General features: G+C 31.7%; 1 protein-coding gene across 4 annotated transcripts; it reads right to left on the bottom strand.

Annotated features, from left to right (window-relative positions):
- Window positions 1-1,471: 1,471 nt before the first annotated feature.
- Klrk1 (killer cell lectin like receptor K1) lies at window positions 1,472-18,001 on the bottom strand. 4 transcript variants are annotated; one of them, XM_071610142.1, is made up of 9 exons: window positions 17,906-18,001; window positions 16,773-16,870; window positions 14,408-14,515; window positions 11,777-11,869; window positions 11,525-11,560; window positions 11,024-11,175; window positions 10,398-10,501; window positions 9,958-9,986; window positions 3,432-3,516 (listed from the first exon to the last, which is right to left on the bottom strand). In XM_071610142.1, the coding sequence occupies exons 2-8, from the start codon at window positions 16,810-16,812 to the stop codon at window positions 9,983-9,985; spliced, it is 537 nt and encodes a 178-aa protein (XP_071466243.1). In that variant the 5' UTR covers window positions 16,813-16,870; window positions 17,906-18,001; the 3' UTR covers window positions 3,432-3,516; window positions 9,958-9,982. The 4 variants fall into 4 exon arrangements, with proteins under 4 accessions (XP_071466241.1, XP_027779815.1, XP_071466242.1 ...); XM_071610140.1 differs by lacking the exon at window positions 9,958-9,986 and having other exon boundaries at window positions 1,472-3,516; window positions 16,773-16,910; XM_027924014.2 differs by lacking the exon at window positions 9,958-9,986 and having other exon boundaries at window positions 1,472-3,516.
- Between the last annotated feature and the right edge of the window lie 316 nt (window positions 18,002-18,317).

Genomic DNA, 18,317 nt, shown 5'->3' with positions numbered 1-18,317 from the left:
GATGAAGGCATCTTACTATTATTTCCTTCACTACCCAAATCCCAAATGGGGTCATTGAAACTACCAGATAATGTGGGGCCACAGGCAAAAAGTGTCAGATGAAATCAATATGTGGTAATTACATGGTGTAATCAATAATTTCATATGATATAATCAATAATACATCAAAAATTTTGAATAAACATTCTAAAAAATCCTCATGAAAGTAAATGTTTGTAACACAAAGTAATGGATAACATTTCTGCATCCCAGATAAAGCATGGTAATGATAAATCAAAAAAGAAAAAAATGCAGTTTTTAACTCATACAAATATAAGGAATAATAACTAAATTGCATTAATGTCAAAGTAGGATGAATAGTTCAGCAACCTGCAACTGTTGTTTCCTTACTGTTTTTCATAGACCCGATCCTGACCTTAGGGAAAAAGAAACTGGAAAAATCTTACTGTTTATGTGTACTAGAATGGTAATATCACTCATTTTTTTTAGTCATTTGCTAAATTGAAGACAGAACAGAGACAGGCCGTAGATTCTGGGGGGGGGGGGGGGGGGCGGGAATTGAAACCTCCCAAAGTCCTCCAGTTTTTAGGAATCAGAAACTAGCTAGCAGAAGGTCATGGGAAAAAAAAAAAGTCAAGCATGGTGGCACCAATAAGAGATTCCGATATACAATGTCCCTTATCTGGGTTACCAGAGTGGGACTTTAAAACAACTATCTATATGTATTTAACAATTATTTAAACACAGGACAAAAAAAGATGTAAAAGTTTAAAATGTCACTGGAAGATTTCAATCTCCAAATCCAAACAAATGGGCATTCTAAAACTTAAAAGCTGAAATTTCCAAAATTAAGAATTCAATGAAAATGAAATAGAAGATTGAAAGCAAAAATAATACTGGTGAGCTCAAAGAAAAATCAGCATAAAAATATATGAACTGAAATAGACAAAATGGAAAAATGCAAATAGGTAAATGGATAAATGAAATGTGATACTCAATAGGAAAATGTATGTGGAATTGAAGTTTTAGGGTGAGCATAGATACAGAATGGGACAGAAAAACAAATACATAAACTTGGACCAGAATAAACAGAAACAAAACCCTACCAAGCTGTAACAGCCAAAACACTGAAAGCAAAGATGAAGAGATAATCTTAACAGTAGCCATATGAAGAGACAAACAATAATAGACTAAGAAGATAACTCCTCAGTACAAACACTAGAAGTCAGAATTCAATAGTATTTCTCTTTGAAAATAACAATTGTCAGGGGAAGTACTGGGAAGTGATTGGCCAACATATATTGTTATACTATGTGCACATATGAATATGTAGTTGTGTGCATATGTAAATGTGTGTGTGTGTATGTGTGTGACAGAGACAGAGAGAGAGAGAAAGAGAAAGAGAGACTTGGATTTGCTGACATATTGGTGTATTGTGTAAGAGAAAGACAGGTTTCAAAGATGACTTCAATTTGTTTGGTTATTTTAGCTCTTTATTTTGACATGATTTCAGATTTTCAAGACCCTTCACCAAGATTACTCCCCTTTCCACCCTCCCATCCTTTAGTTTCTACCTTTTGTAATTTTATCTTTGTGTCTGAGAAATTTGGAAGATTACCAAAGTTCTTGAGAACTGGTTGAGGTTATTTCCCTTCAGACAATATTGACATTGTTAGTAGTAATGCAATTAATAACCTTGAACTACTTCAAATAAATTATTTGACTGCCATACTTTTATTATTTGACTTCACTGTTAGCCAGACTTGGGCTGTAAATGTAAATGAGGGCTTATCTGTGGGAATAAATGTTTCATGGGAGGTTTTCATTTTTCTCCACCATCTTTTCAAAGGTCAAGACTAGCAAGAATCTCTCTTTCTATTTTCTGAAGTATAGGTTTTATTTCTTATTTATTGTAGGAGTTTGAAACATTTGGGGGATCTCAGTTTTAGAAAGAGAACTTGCATTTCACACTCAGGTTAAATGACCACTAAACTTTGTCTTGTATTTCCAAGCTCCATGACAAGCATCAAAACAGAAACTAACAGTCCCAAAGTTTATTATAAGCTCTCAGAATAAAAGCCAGTTTCTGTGGTTGCTTTTCGGTTGTGATTTCCATTTTTATTTAATTCTGATATTTAATACATTTTACCTGTCTGCTGGTTTAGTAATACTTTCCCCAAGTAACAATATATTATGCAACAACATTATGAATCATTTTCTGTTATTTTCAGTGATAACGAATGCCCAGCTATCTTCCCCTCTGTTCTTAGTTTTATCGACTAGGTGAGTTATAAACAAAGTTTATGCCATCATGGTTGTGCTCTGCTGAAGATCCTCCTGCAGGTGTAGACTCAAATTCTCCTTGTATCCCCTTGTGATAAGAAAGATTAGAGAGGTTTCTGGGGTCTTTTATTAAAAGCATTAATCCTACTCACCAGGGCTTAACACTTATGACCCAAATTTCCTTCCAAAGGCCTGCCTTCTATTATAATTTGGAGGGTGTTATAGTTTCAAATATGAAGTTTGGAGGTACACAAACATTTAGTCTACCCCTGGCCTCTGAAAGGTTTATGTCCTCACATGCAGAATACACTCATTCCATCCCAACAACCCCAAAAGGCTTTACTCCTTCTAGCACCAACTCTAAAATCTAAAGTCTGAAGTCTCATCTAAGTATTACCTAAATAGTTAATATTTATCCAAATGTTGCCTGTCCCACCCAAAATATTGTTGGGTGGGACAGGCAACATTCTTCCCCAGCTGTGAACTCATGAAATACAATAAATTATGTGCTTTCAAAGTGCAAGGTTGGGATTGGCACTGGATAAGCTGCCACCCCAAAAGGAGGAAATGTCGAAGAAAAAGAAAGGATGATGGGCTCCAAGCAAGTCCAAAACCTAGGTAGGCAAACTCCACGAGATCTTAAGTTCCAAGAATAAACCTCTCTGGCTTTCTGCTCTTTCTCCAGGCCCACTGGGGCAGCAGTCCTGCCTTCTTAACTGATTTGGATGGCAACATTACCCCCATAGCTGGGCACAGCACTGCCCACCCATGGAGCAGTTTTCTCTGCTAGATGTACCACCAGTGATTTATAGGGCTACTTTTTCCTCACCACTTTCCTGGATTGGTTCCATTCTTTTTAATCGAGGCTGAACCCAACTCCATCCTGTGCAGTCTGGGCCATGGTAGAGGAGGACTTGATGATTTCTGAATTGCCTTCCTTTGTCTTACAGAATACTAGATGCAGAATAGTTCTGTGGTCCTATTCTGGAGAGCCCAGGAGGTGTATGTTCTTCCTGTGTTTGTCCCATTGTTTGTTTCCTTCAGCCACATAGCATTGTTCCTGCCGGTGCAATCCCTTCTCTGTTCCTGTTTTGTGTTGGGATGGTTTATTGAGTCTACCCAATCCTTTGCATGCAGATGTATGTGTTCAGGGCTGAACAGTTTTCTGTGTAGCCTTTAAAGCTTGAGCCATATACAATGCAGGTTCCATTCTGCATTTCCACCAGTGTTAGTCTGGATTGGAGAGAATTACACATGACATATTCATAACTTTGTTAATGCAGGAAATAAAAAAGCAATAATACTTATAAGAATTTAAAAGGCATTGCAGGAGAATTTAGTACCATGCTTGACCCTCCTAATTCACAGATATACAAAATGTAGGCATCTCAGAAAATGAAAGTTTCATATTTTAAATATGAGCCACTGTTTTTTTTTATACTTTGGAAATTAGATAGTTCAGAAGTCTAAAATCTCTTCATATATGTATCTGAGTAAAATAAAAGCTTCAAAATGTTTACTTAAAAATTAATATTTAGATAAGAAATAAATTCAGAATTGAACCTAGAATTTAATAGCTGCAATTTTTTGTACAAGAAAAAAAAAAAACCATCTTCTTCAATTAGTTGATACTCTGTAACATCTTCAGGTTCTATATCTGCAGATACAGTAAACCACAGATATATTCCCCTAGGGGTACCAAAGGAGGACTATAGATACAATTTTAGTTGGTAAAGAAATTAAAATAGATCATAAAATCCTGAAACATATCCACAAACATGCAAGCATGTGTGTATGAGCATGCATGCATGTGTGTTTGTCATTCTATGTGGAGATGGCTAAATCTGTATGTGCATTTTATTCTGGTATATTTAGTGTTTGGGAGTCATATGATTTATATAATTAGTGAATTTTTTTCTTCCAAGAATAGGTCAGAAATAGAATATTCAAGAAAGAGTGATCATGTGACTTCAATGTGAAACTGACAAATCAAAGGGACAGACTGTGCTCTGATGTTACATGTATTTAAAGGACAAGGAAATGAACCCTGTACATATGGAAAAACTAGATGCTACATCGGAAACAAGATTGGAATTTTTAGTGACTACCCTTAGTGGGTCTCAATCTAAGCCTAATTTTTTTTCATTCTTAATTTTTAAAATTTTGATTTACACTTTATAATTGTGCTTATTTCTGGAGAAGAATTTAATGTTCTAATGTATATTGATTAATATAATCAATAAGTGTAGTTAGCATAATTATCACTTCATGTACTTGTCATTTCTGGCATTCCACAGCACAACAGGTTGACTCAGTTACCAATTAGCTATTTTATGTTTAAGAATTAGCTAGAAGAGTGACTTTTGAATGTTCTCACCACAGAGAAATAAATAGTGCCTTGTTCTCTCTAATTTCACTTTCTTCACATGTTATTTTGATTTCTATGTGTCTTTTCCCACATCATTCTTATCACTATTCACATCACATTATGCTTATTTTTTGATAACTACATTTCCTTTTTTGTTTGCTTGTTTGTTTTCCAGTCTGGGGATGGAGCCCAGGACCTCTCACGTGCTGGACAAGTACTCTACCACAGCTACACCTCCAGTCCCTTTAACTACATTTTTGACTGCAGTATAAAGCTCTTGAAGGAGTTATGTCCTAATCATCCCTGCAGTTATCTCTGCTGGACATTTACAGGTACTCAAAAATATTTACCATGTGCATGAACAAAAATTACACTTGTAGATTGGAAATAATATGATATACAATCTTATTAGTATTTTGGGAGAAGAAAATTTTGTTAAAAATAAAATCTCAGGGCTGGGGATGTGGCTCAAGCCGTAGCGCGCTCGCCTGGCATGCGTGTGGCCCGGGTTCGATCCTCAGCACCACATACAAAAAGATGTTGTATCCGCCGAAAACTAAAAGATAAATATTTTTTAAAAAAACCTCTCTCTTTCTCTCAAAAAAAATTTATTAAAAAAATAAATAAAATCTCAGGTCATGTAGAAATTAGCCCATCCTACATCAATACTGGGGGTCTTCATGTCAGAAATATAAAATGTGATAGGAAGGTAGATAGTTTCTGTTACAATGTGTACAACAGAAAACTTGAACACATGACAGTAAATGGTTGTTGACTGACCACTGCCAATTACCCATTAAAGTAGCAAAGCAAATTCAAAACCATTCAATGATTACTCTTGTGATAGAGTCAGAAATGCATATATATCTGAATCCCTGCTTAAGTAAGTTATTACACACTCTAAGATTCTGTTCTTTACTTGTAAAATTAGAGTAAAATAATACTTGTTATATAGGCGTGTGTGTGTGTGTGTGTGTGTGTGTGTGTGTATGTGTGTGTGTTTTGCTGAGGATTGAACCCAGGGCCTTGTGCATGCATTTTACTAACTGAGCTATATCCCTAGCCCTATTTAGGAATTTTAAGAGTTCTTAATGAGGAGACACATATAAAATGCTTAAAATTGTGTCTGAAAGACATAAACACCTAATTAATCTAACATTAACATTGATATTGTGATTATTTTTATTATTTATGGAAGAGTTGAATATTCAAATAACTAAAATATAAATAAAGAATTTTAAATATTTACAGTCTAGAAAACTTCTGCTGATTTTATGAGACCAAAGGAGAGAGAAAGTAGTAGTATCAAAATATTGGGGTTTTATTCCTGATCTTTGTGCCATTATAAGTAAATTAATTAATAGTAAATATGATAGGACAGATCTTCCAAATGATAGAAATGGCCTTTTTCTGAGAATTATCTTAACATTCATTCAAAGGATAAAAGCTATATTCTATAAGCTCAATAAATGTTGAAGTATTGTCATTTAGCCCAAGTGTGAAGAGTTCGTCTATGCTATCAGGTGGTTAAAAGAGCAGGCTATAAAAAAAAAAAAGAGTATCAGAATACTCTAGTCTGTAAACATCAAAGCAACTGTAGTTCATAGACACAGACTGAAGATCAAAGAGCTGAGCAAATAAAGAAACCCAAAGACATACAGGAGTCCTTTCTTGAGTATTCAGCAGAGTATTAATTAATGCATGTGTGCAAGAAAAATATTCAAAGATGGAGAAAGAACTATCTAGCGATTTGTAAAACCTTATATTTCAAACAGAGTTGAAATACAAGGTATTAGAAGAATACTGCTTTAGAGTGGGGATAATTAACTAGACTGGATGTCCCGATTAGTAATATTTTTTAAAAGATCAAAATAGATAAAGTGGTTTATAAGTAAGGGTACTTGATAAAGGAAGTATCTTTGCCCCTAGAATATTTTTAGCAATAAAAATATGTAACATAAAATTAAAAACATATTTAATGTTTTTAATAAAAGACCAATGTATAAAATTCCACAAAAAAAGTACCTGGCAAGTAAAGAAACAGAACAATTAACCTTAATGAGAAGACAAATCAATCAATCAAAATTCAAATCCATACATGGAGAATATTAAAAACACCCTACCAAATCACACTTCTAGAAAAGAAAACTTCAATGTCTGAGATGAAACATACATTTATAGGATTAATGAAACATTATACTTTACAGAAGAAAGGATTAGTAAACTTTCATGATCATGGAATCTATCCAAAAACATAAAGAAGAGTAAAAATATGAATAGAGCATCAGTGAACTTTACTACAATTTTAACAGGCTTAATGGACCACATTTGATTGGCCTAAAGAAGACACCAAAGAAATGGGGGAGAGAAAACATTTGAAGAAATAATTACACTTCATTTTCTAATTTTAGTGAAAATTATAAACCCTTCTAAGAGTCTCAAGAAACCACATGCACAAGAAATATGAAGAAAACTAAAAACAAGGCTTATGGCACATTTTCAAACCCAATGACAAAGAAAAGTGATTAGGTAGCAACAGGGAGAAAAAAGACATATGTACTGTTGAACAAAAACAAGTATGAGAGCAGATTTCTTAGACAACAGAAGTGAGGAGAAACTTATTGAAAGTACCCAAAACAAGCAACAACAAAAGATTTAAATCCAGAAATGTGTAAAGAATAAAAGCATCTCAGGCTGGGGATATAGCTCAGTTGGAAGAGTGCTTGCCTTGCATGCAGAAGGCCCTGGGTTCAATCCAGGGGGGAAAAAAATCATCATCCAAAATATCTCTCAAAAATTAAGATAAAATAAAGACATATTCAGAATAGAAGCTGAAATAATTTATCACTAGGAAACAAACAGCTTCAAGCAATGCTACAAAAATCCTCAGTATAGGAGGAATATTACAGTAGATGGAAGTTATGTTCTATAAAAATGAGTAAAGAAATGGTGACAGGCATAAACATAATTTGTATAATTTTATCTTGTTACTTAAAGCACTTAAAATATATTTGATGTTTTTAATAAAAATAACAGTGTGAGACTTATGACATTTATACAGGGAAATTTATGACTAAAATAGCTCATGGTTTGGAAGAAAGAAATGGAAGGATAATATTGCAAGAATTTTATACTATGCATGAAGTGATAGATTATCAGATTTATTGATATATTAGATATATATGCAATAAACTCAAGAGCAAACTAAAATAACAACAAAGATATACCCAATAAGCCAAAGCAAAAAAATATGTTTAATAAAACTAAATAAAATTAAAATGTTTAATAAAACTCAGAAAAAGAAAACAGGAATAAATAACTAACAAAACTAATAAACAGCAAATAGCAAGATTACTTAACTATTGAATGTAAATGGAGAAAACATCCCAAATAAAAAGGCATGACTTGTCAAACTGGATTAAAAAGTAAAATTCAACTGTAGTCTGTCCTAAGGAGACTTCCTTTTAATGTAAAGACCCATACAGGTTAAAGATATATGCTACACTAATTCTAATCAAAAATCTGTAATGACTAAATTTATATGGTACTAAGTAGAATTTCAAAGCACAAAATATTATTAGCTCAAGAGTTCATTATATCATGATAAAATCATAAATTCAGGGAAGAGTACACAAAAGCTAAACTTTTATGCATCTAACAACAGAGCTTCAAAATATGTCAGGCAAAGAAGCATTTGAATTGCAAGGAAATATAGGTAACTAAATTTACAGTACAATGTTTTAATACTTCCCTTTTAATAATTGCGACCTCTATCATAAACAGTCAAAACTAAGTAGATAGTAAATCAGAAAGGATATAGAAGTCTTGAGCAACACTCTTAATTATCTTGAGTTAATTGTCACTTACAGAACTCAAGAATGGCACAATATACCTGTTCGAATACACATGGAGCATTTCAAAAGAGATTATAATCTAGTCCATAAAACTGATCTCAACAAATTCAAGAGGTTTCAATCCATATTAAATTGATCAAGATGGTACTTAATTAGAAATTAGTAATAGAAAGAGTTCTAGAAATTTTCCAAATATTAAAAAATAATCTATGAATTGAAGACAAGCATGGAAGGAGATTTAGAAATGATTTTTGAATTGAATAGAACCAAAACCAACGTATCAAAATGTTCAAGGAGGTTACCAAATGATCTCACATATTAATGGCAAAAAAAATATTTTTATTAGAAAAGAAAAATCAGTGCCTTGGCTTTAACCCTGAAAAAACCAGAAAAGGGAAAGCAAATTTAACATAAAATAAGAATATAGTAAATAACAAATATCAGACCAGAAATCATTGAAATAAAAACTTGAAATGAATGACAAACACAAAAACTGATCCTTAGCATTGTTAGTGACTAGGAAAATGCAAATTAAAACCACATTGAGATGCCAATTCATATTTATTAGTATATCTAAAATGTAAAAGACTGATCATAACAAATGTTGGCTGTAATGTAGAGCAACTGGAACTCTCACATGCTGCTAAAAGAAATGTGAAATTAGTAAAATTTCATAGCAACTTTGATTATAGTTTGGTATTTTCTTAAAAACTTAAGCATAAAACTATTATATGATCCATCTGTTTTACTCTTAAATATTTGTATAAGAGAAATGAAAACTAGTTTTATTTATTTATTTATTTATTTCCTTCCTTCCTTCCTTTCTTTCTTTCTCTCTTTCTTTCTTTCTTTCATCTGGTGCTGAGGATTGAACCCAGTGCCTCACACATGGTAGATAAGTGCTCAACCACTAAGCTACAACCCCAGTATGGTAAGCTTATTTTCATGGAAACAGTTGTACACAAATTTTCACAAGTGACTTTATTTGTAATTAAAAACTGAGAACTACTTACATATATATCGAGAGACAATAGGGTAAACAAGTTGCACTACATTCAAAAAGAAATACCTCTTGGGAATAAAAAGAAAGTATTAATGTTATGAAATGCCAAATCTCAAATAATTATGCTAAGTGAAAAAAGTCCAACATAAAACTAGTACATATCGTATGACTGAATTTATATAAGATTCTAGTTGTTGCAAATTAATCTATGGTGAGAGAAAAAAGATTTGTTTCTTAGGAACAGAAAGAGATATAGAAAAGAGCACAAAGAAAGTACTATAGAGGTTCAAAAGAAAGTTTTGCAGGTGATGGATATGCTAATTATTTTGATTTTATTAATGGTTTCATAAGTGCATCAAAGTGTACACTCTGTATGTGCAGTTTATTGCACACCAATTATATTGTCGTCACCTTAGTAGTACATGACAAAAGAATATGTTGTACTTAACCTTTTAACCTCTCTGCTTCCGTCTTCTATCTGTAAAATGAACATAATATTAGATCTATCTTTCACAGTATTTACCACATAGTAAGCATATATATTACTCATAATTGTTTATATTGGCCACTTCATAATACTCTCTTCCAAATTTAGGGCACAAGTATTTCTTTTCTAAATGAATGAGAATATGGGAATGCCTGAGTTTGTGAAAAAGAAAATGTGATAGATGAGTGATCATAGAGATAAATTAGGAACAAATTCATAACTAGGATCCTGTTGGGGAGAAGAGAGAGTGGATAGTATTGGGGAGTAAAATTCATCAAATCATGTTTGTATGTGTGCACTAGCATGCCACAACAAAATTCACCATTCGGTATTATTGAGATGCATGTATTAAAAAGAGAAAAACAAAACAAAACAAAAAAATCTATTGGACCTAAGACTTACTGGTTGGGCAAGAGAATGGAGCCATCTTCCCACTGCCAGGATCCATTTGTGGGAATTTGTATGAGTCCTATCCAATGATATGACTTCACCAATTTGAAGAAATCCTGTTTGAAACAACAAGGTGCAAATAAAATCAATGCTCAGAATGTTGCTAAGTGCAAGGCCATAATCAATTAATCTTTTCTTCTCACACTTGAGGGACAATGCATTTTGTCCCTAACTAGCATAATTTCAACTTAAGCAAGACATACATAAAATCTGAGGTTTCTTTCTTAATTTTAAGGCAGAAAGATTCAAAGTAGGAATTAGAATATCTGTTTCAGTGCTCACATTCCAATGAATTATTTCATTCATTAAGATTAAATATACGGGGGCTGGGGATGTGGCTCAAGCAGTAGCGCGCTCGCCTGGCATGCGTGCGGCCCGGGTTCGATCCTCAGCACCACATACAAACAAAGATGTGTATGCCGAAAACTAAAAAAAAAATAAATAAATATTAAAAAATTCTTCTCCCTCTCTCTCTCTCTCTCTCTCTCTCTCTCTCTCTCTCTCTCTCTCTCTCTTAAAAAAATCTTTAAAAAAAAAAAGATTAAATATACGAAGGGTGATTAAAACAAATACTCAACCTGTTCCACTCTACTGTATATCTTCAGGAGGCTGGAATTTTGAGACATACACGAAGCTTGGCTCTGGTACCAAGTTTTGCTCTCATTAAAAAATTGGTAGCAGTGGTTTCTATAACATAACCAATTTTTAGGGCATGGGCCACAGTATCCTTCTAGAAAGAGAATATACTATTAATTCTACACATATCTAGACATTATAGCATATTATAAAAAAAAACTCAAACGCCTTTCTCATTCCAACTTTAAAGTTAAAAAACAATTAAACCATTATAGTCATATCCAAAGTATTTCTACACAGAAATAGAAAGGGAGATGCCCAAACAGAATTTTCTACTCTTTGCAAGTACTCCATTGTTTCAACAAAATAAAGCCATAGTAAAATGTGGACAAGCATAAACTATTTCCTTTCCTACTTTTAGTGCCATTGGATATATAATACTCTCTAGTATGTATAGTATGTATTCAATTTATTCTTCAAAATATTTTTAAAAATTCACTTACCATTTGAAGGAATTGAAACTTCTTGGTTGTGAAATGCTATGAAAATAATCATAATTATTTTAAAAATTTATACTGTTAGTAAATTATAATCCAATAAAAAATAACTGGTAAATATCTAGACTAACAGCAAAACTATGATGAGAACACTTACTCAGTATTGCTAGTTTATGTATCTGTGCCTCTGAATATTAATCAAAATAAAGCATTACAATTGTTTGATAAATGAGATCACAATTTTTTGTAATGACTTACAGTTTACGAATATGACAGTCCATATCGCCATCATAACAATGAAACGTATCGCCATCGAAATGGCGATGAAACGACCAAGAAAAAATGGAGACACTGTCAAAGAAAAGAGAAAGATCAGAAAAGAAAGGAAGGATAAAGGACACAGGTATCTTTGTGTTTAGTATTAGTGGTATTGTGCTTTTGATGAGAGAATACTGTAAGTTTTTTTTTTTTTTTGGCTCTGTTTTTCTCAGAAGAGGTAATGCCTAAGTTGTAAAATTATTGCATTACATTTCATTGTTATCTGGACAAAATCTAATTATTGACAAACTTTTAATTTTTTCCAATGGGTAAATTGTTTGTTAGTTTTTGCTTTTAGAAATAATGATATATTTCATTTATACCTGTGCATATTTTTTAGTTCTCTAGAAATTCCTGCTATGGCAATTACTCAATCAACGGCATGTGTATATTAAGTTTCTGTAATGATTGAAAATTTTAGTTAAAAAGTTTATATTAATTTACATAATAACAAATATAAATGTAAAAGCCTGTTTATACTTAATATTCCTGTTTCATTTACATTTTCCTTGGTAGTAAATGTTATCCACATTTTTTAATGTATAAACTTGGTAGAAAATATATTTACATTTACATTTTAATTTTATATTTCCTCTTGTGGAATAAGGTTGAACATCTCTTATTTCTCTGAGATTTTTCTTGTTTCTACAAAGTCACTAATTTATTCTTTACTTTTTAGGTTGGGAATATGAAGTATGTTTTGCAAATATATGGTTCAGACATTATTTCTGTTTTAACTTTCTTTATAATAACTTTGAAAGGCTGAAATGGTTAGTTTTTCTCTGGTTGACTTAATCAAACTTCCCTTTATGACTTTTGTGTTTTTGATATGAATAAAATGTCTTTATTATTCTGAGTTTGTAAAACTAATTATATCCATGTTACATCACAATGATGCATGGCTTCTATTTTTATTTGGACCATTAAACATCTGTTGTGTATATGTGTGTGTAAAATATATTTGGTAAAAACTCAAATTTTATAAGAGTTTTCTTTGCCAGATGTGTACTGAGATTTCTAGCACTAATTATTGAATCAACTAATCTTCCTTTACTGACATGAAATGCCACTATTAGCATATGATCTATCCCTACATGTGCTTGCATTTAATCCTATGTACTCTAATCAGTCTGCTCATTCACATATGTTCATTATGAAATGCTTGAATACAAGATAGTGTCTACAATATTATAGTACATTATCTTTTTCAGACTATTTAGCTATTATTGTAATTTTTTCTGCCTTATAAACTTTAGAATGTGTTTTTAAAGAACATATCATTTCTAAATACAGTGCATTTGTCCTCCAACAGAATCACATTAAATATGCAGATGTATAGAGATAATGTATATCTGCAAAAATGTTGTCTTTTATCCTTGAATGCTTTACATTTTATGTTCATCAGTAGAAATATTAATTAGCAAATTTATTTCTAGGCTTGTTAGTAAAAGGTTTATTTCTATGCTTTTTCCTGATTTGGGGTCATAACATATGAACAGCAGTTTCCTTGTATTTATATTTAGGAAGACAATTGAGTTTTAAATATGAACTTTCAATAAAATCTTAATATCTATTTTTAATGGTTTTTTATATTTAAGGCCTGTACACTCATTATTTTAAAATATTTTAAATCACATTTTTAATTATGTTATTTTTACCTTTTAATTCTAATTTTATAAACATTTCTTTTTCTTTTCTTGCTTAGTCACTCAGCATCAGCAAAACAATAAATAATAAGCAACATTAATAATAGCAAAAATATTTGTCTTTCCTAATTATAATGAAAATGTATTAACATTAATTGTAGTGATTTATATATGTAATATATTGTGTCTATATATGTACATATCAAGCGCAGTATTTACATTTTTGAGATTTTTCAAATTAAGTTCTTTTAGTTAAGAATTCACACTGATTTTTTTATTCAATGACATTTCAACATTATGCACATGGTCATATATTCTTTCTCCTTTGATTATTATATACAACTCATTTACACTCCTATGACTAACTCATGAAATCATGTTATTTGTTAGTAATTTCTTATTATTGTTAATAAATCTCTGTTGATTTTAGGTGAAGGTGGTCTGTTGATTTTCTTTTTCTTTAAGCTGCCTCAAGTGCTAATATCAATAATATTCTGGATTGGAAAAAGACATTTGAGGACACATCTTTTCTACTGCACTCAGAAACATTCTATATATTAATCAAATTATTGCTTCTATAATGTTTAAGAACATAACTCAGATGAATTTAATATGTTTTTCTTTTCTGTTGAATCTTTTTGTTTATTCCTCCTTATAGCTAATTACTTACTAATTTCTCAAAATCTTCTGTTTCATTGTCATTATTGTGATAAATAAGCTCATCATTTTTAGGGCATTAAAAAGGTCCTAAACAATATTTTCTTCTAATTTTATTATATATTTCAATAATCTATTAAAGTAAATATCATGTCTGCTACTACAATGAAGGTAAAATAAATTGAATAATTGTCACTGATTTAAATCATATTGTTTCCATGATTAACCTCTGTACAATGAGAGAAGACAAATGGAATACAAGACTTACATTTTTGTCTACATTTGCCTGTTATTAGAGTAGATCTTTGCTTTTGACATCTTTTAGAAGTGTGACGCTTTGCCAGTCCAAAGTTATAATTGTGGCATTCAGTCATCTCTGGAGAAAAACAGTTCAAGCCAATATGAGCCACAGCCTTTCTACCACTTGAGATATTTAAAATTAAACTCATCATTTCCATTAATATACTTCCCACAGATATCTTTTTAAAAGCACAACAGTAAAATTCACAATAGCTAAACTGTGGAACCAACCTAGATGCCCTAGATGAATGGATAAAAAAATGTGGCATTTGTACACAATGGAGTATTACTCTGCACTAAAAAATGACAATATCATGGATTTTGCAGGGAAATGGATGGCACTAGAGCAGATTATGCTAAGTGAAGCTAGCCAATCCTTAAAAAACAAATGCCAAATGTCATCTTTGATATAAGAAGAGCAACTAAGAACAGAATAGGGAGGAAGAGCATGAGAAGAAGATCACCATTAAACAGGGACGAGAGGGGGGAGGGAAAGAGAGAGAGAAGGGAAATTGCAGGGTAAAGGAAGAAGACCCTCATTGTTATACAAAATTACATATAAGAGGAAGTGAGGGGAAAGGGGAAAAAACAAGAGAGAGAAATGAATTACAGTAGATGGGGTAGAGAGAGAAGATGGGAGGGGAGGGGAGGGGAGGAGAGGGGGGATAGTAGAGGATAGGAAGGGCAGCAGAATACAACAGACACTAGTATGGCAGTATGTAAAAAAGTGGATGTGTAACCGATGTGATTCTGCAATCTGTATACGGGAAAAAAATGGGAGTTCATAATCTGCTTGAATCAAATGTATGAAATATGATATGTCAAGAGCTTTGTAATGTTTTGAACAACTAATAAAAAAATAAAAGTACAGGTATGAAGACACGAATTGATGTGAATATACTATGTATACAACCAGAGATATAAAAAATTGTGCTCTATATATGTAATAAGAATTGTAATGCATTCTGTTGTCATATATAAATAGAAAAAATTTACATAAAAAAGAAAAAAAGTACAACATGAATTTATTTTGCTTTACATTATTATCACGATGCTTGTGTTTATTGTATAGATAATATTATTTTATTCCATAGCAAAGTATTCTTAGTAATATCTTATATACTTTAAAATGAATTAATTTATAATATAATGAAATTAACATTAAAATAGACACTTTATTAAAAACAAAGCCAGAGCAAGATAGACATATATGTACACTATAGATTCAGACTTAACTTGATAATTTTACATAGCATTTAACTTTTGCATCTGTTTCCTAACTTGCAAAACAAGAAAGACAGCAGTAAGAAAAGATATCAACACAATTCATTAGAGATCTTTAAAAAATAAAATAAAATATGATGAACTTAGTTTCAATAATGTTAATCACATGCAAACATTTAGTAAATACTGGCTTGTCTAATTTCGTTTTTAATGACAAACAAAGATGAAACAAGTAGGATCTAAAGTTTTAGGATAAAGACAGAGAACCTTGCCTCTGAACAAAAACAACAACAAAAGTTTACTTTTTGAAATATTAATCATTTACTGAATACTTGAAAGCCTTTCTAAATGAAATGATAATACTAATTGTCTTTTTGGTACCAGAAATTGAACCCAGAGGTGCTTAACCACTGAGCCACATTTCCGTTTTTTATTTTTATTTTGAGACAGGGTCTCCCTGAGTTACTTAGGATCTCGCTAAGTTGCTGAGGCTAGCCTCTAACTTGGGATCCTTTTGCCTCCTGAGTTGCTGAGATTATAGGTGAGCACCACCACACCCAGTTTACTAATTGTCTTTATAACTAAAATTAGATGTAAACATTGTTTGTTCATATATAATTCACTGATTAAACCTGAAGAGCAGAAGGTAGGTGTTATTTTATGGATGAAATAATTAGAGATGTCAAAAATCGCATTGATTATTTAATATAATGTTACCAACTGTAAATAATTTATGAAAAAATTGACACTTTTAGCATAAAATGTACTTTCAAATTATATGTTGATTTTAATATTACAGAACTCCACTAAGATAAATACAGCACATATTATTTCTCTATTTGTGGGGGAAGGATCCCATGCAAGCTTCATTGTCCCTATCTCAAAACAAAAGAATGGTTTGATTAAAATTCAGTTCTTCTAACTCCAGTGTGATGCTATTTACTGATTCAAGTTGTCTTCAGCTGTGGATGACTTTACTATTGAAAGATAATGAAATCAGTGGTGGGGGAAGTGAAAGTTTTTGACAGCTTGAATTAAAGTAAAATTTTGGACAGCTTAAAAATATACAGAAGCAGAACTACACATTCATGTGGACAGTAAGTACATACCCAAGCTGTGATGACACCTCCGATCACGAATCAGTCCCATTTTATGATGATAATTGTATGTCTACTTCAGGGAGTCCAAACTCCTCTCACACAGGATTCTTGAATGAAGTAAAATGGAACATTTTTTTTTTCCGTTTTCTTTATAAGAGAGGAAGTATTTTGATTGGACAAGTAAAATACAGAAAAATTCCCCTGTTTCATAGCTTACCTCCCCTAAAAAAAGAATGGAAATAATGATTCACATAAAGCCAGGTTAAATTAATATATAATTTTTTTGTTTGTAAAATAATGACCAATTAGTTCGAAGTGTCATAACGTATAATGAATATTTTAATTTATACACATTAAAATATTTAATAAAAATATTTGACATCACTGATATTGAATAACAGCACAGTTTTCTGTTTATAATTGTTTATTTTACTGGATGATAATTGCTTTCTTTATAAGATAAACTTTTGCAAGATGTTTATGAATTTTTGTTGGATGTTTTCCTATTGCATTTTAATCCAGTTTCTATTATCATTGTCATCATAAACAATAACAGGTTATCATCATCACCATCATCAGTAACAAGCACAATTTCATATAGTAACATTATATAGCAACATTTTACAGTGTCTATCAGAGCTTCCAGAAAAAATAGATATTTAACAAATGTGCATAATGCTGATATTTTTAAATTAAGATTTATGTATATTTGGTCATAATAGTTGGAATTAATGGATATGACATGTTTCATCTTGCTTTTAAAATTGTGTATCAGAGAAGGTAGGTGCCTTCCACAAGATTAGAAAACCCATGTGAGAATTCACAATGAAAATCCTTCTAATCCTAAATATAATAATTCATTCTTGGAGTTTTGCTTAGACAAGGCTTCTTATAGAAAGCTATAATTTCTGATACTTCAGTAAGTATATCCTAATTACTAGTTGGATACTATAAAAAAGAATACTTCAGAAGCGATGTGCATTCCTTGTCTTCAGCAATTCTAGTCACTTAAATAATTAGAAATATCTTATACCTCCACATTTCTTGAGTGATAGTTTTTAGAAACAAACATGCATGTGCACATACATATGCGCGCACACATACACACACTCAAACACACACACACACACACACACACACACCTGATCAAGAAGGAAGATCTTGGTTCTTGTGGATAAAAGCCTTCTACATAACTAGAAAATGTAGATGTGTCCTGTGCTCCTAATTTAGAACTGACAAGAGAGATGCTCAAGTAATTCTGATTCCTGAGAAAAAGGTATAATAACTATTCTTCTGATCTCATCTTCCTGTGAAGAGGAGATACAAACCACAGCACTTCCTTTTTTATCACTGCACATCACACTTTGCTCATTTGGAGAATGAAGCATGGCCACCCACTACTGGATAAAGGTTATGTCTTAACATTTTAGGACTTGAAAATGATTATTTGAGTGATAAGAAGTAGCACAGAATTTTGAAAAACAAATGATGATGTTATACAACTTCTATATCAAAAGTGAAAAACTACATGAAGCTTGTTTGCGAGGACTGTGT

The sequence above is a fragment of the Marmota flaviventris genome, chromosome 3 (assembly GCF_047511675.1).
Source record: "Marmota flaviventris isolate mMarFla1 chromosome 3, mMarFla1.hap1, whole genome shotgun sequence".
NCBI lineage: Eukaryota > Metazoa > Chordata > Mammalia > Rodentia > Sciuridae > Marmota > Marmota flaviventris.
Note: the sequence above shows the minus strand (reverse complement) of the source record. Positions and strands in the feature narration are given on the sequence as shown.

Coding starts and splice junctions, on each gene's coding strand:
- Klrk1 (XM_071610140.1), bottom strand. CDS start 16,812: ATGGGACTGATTCGTGATCGGAGGTGTCATCACAGCTTGG. Junction 14,516..16,772: donor GAGGTGTCATCACAGCTTGG/GTATGTACTTAC, acceptor GTTTTTCTCCAG/AGATGACTGAATGCCACAAT. Junction 11,870..14,407: donor AGGCAAATGTAGACAAAAAT/GTAAGTCTTGTA, acceptor TTTCTTTGACAG/TGTCTCCATTTTTTCTTGGT.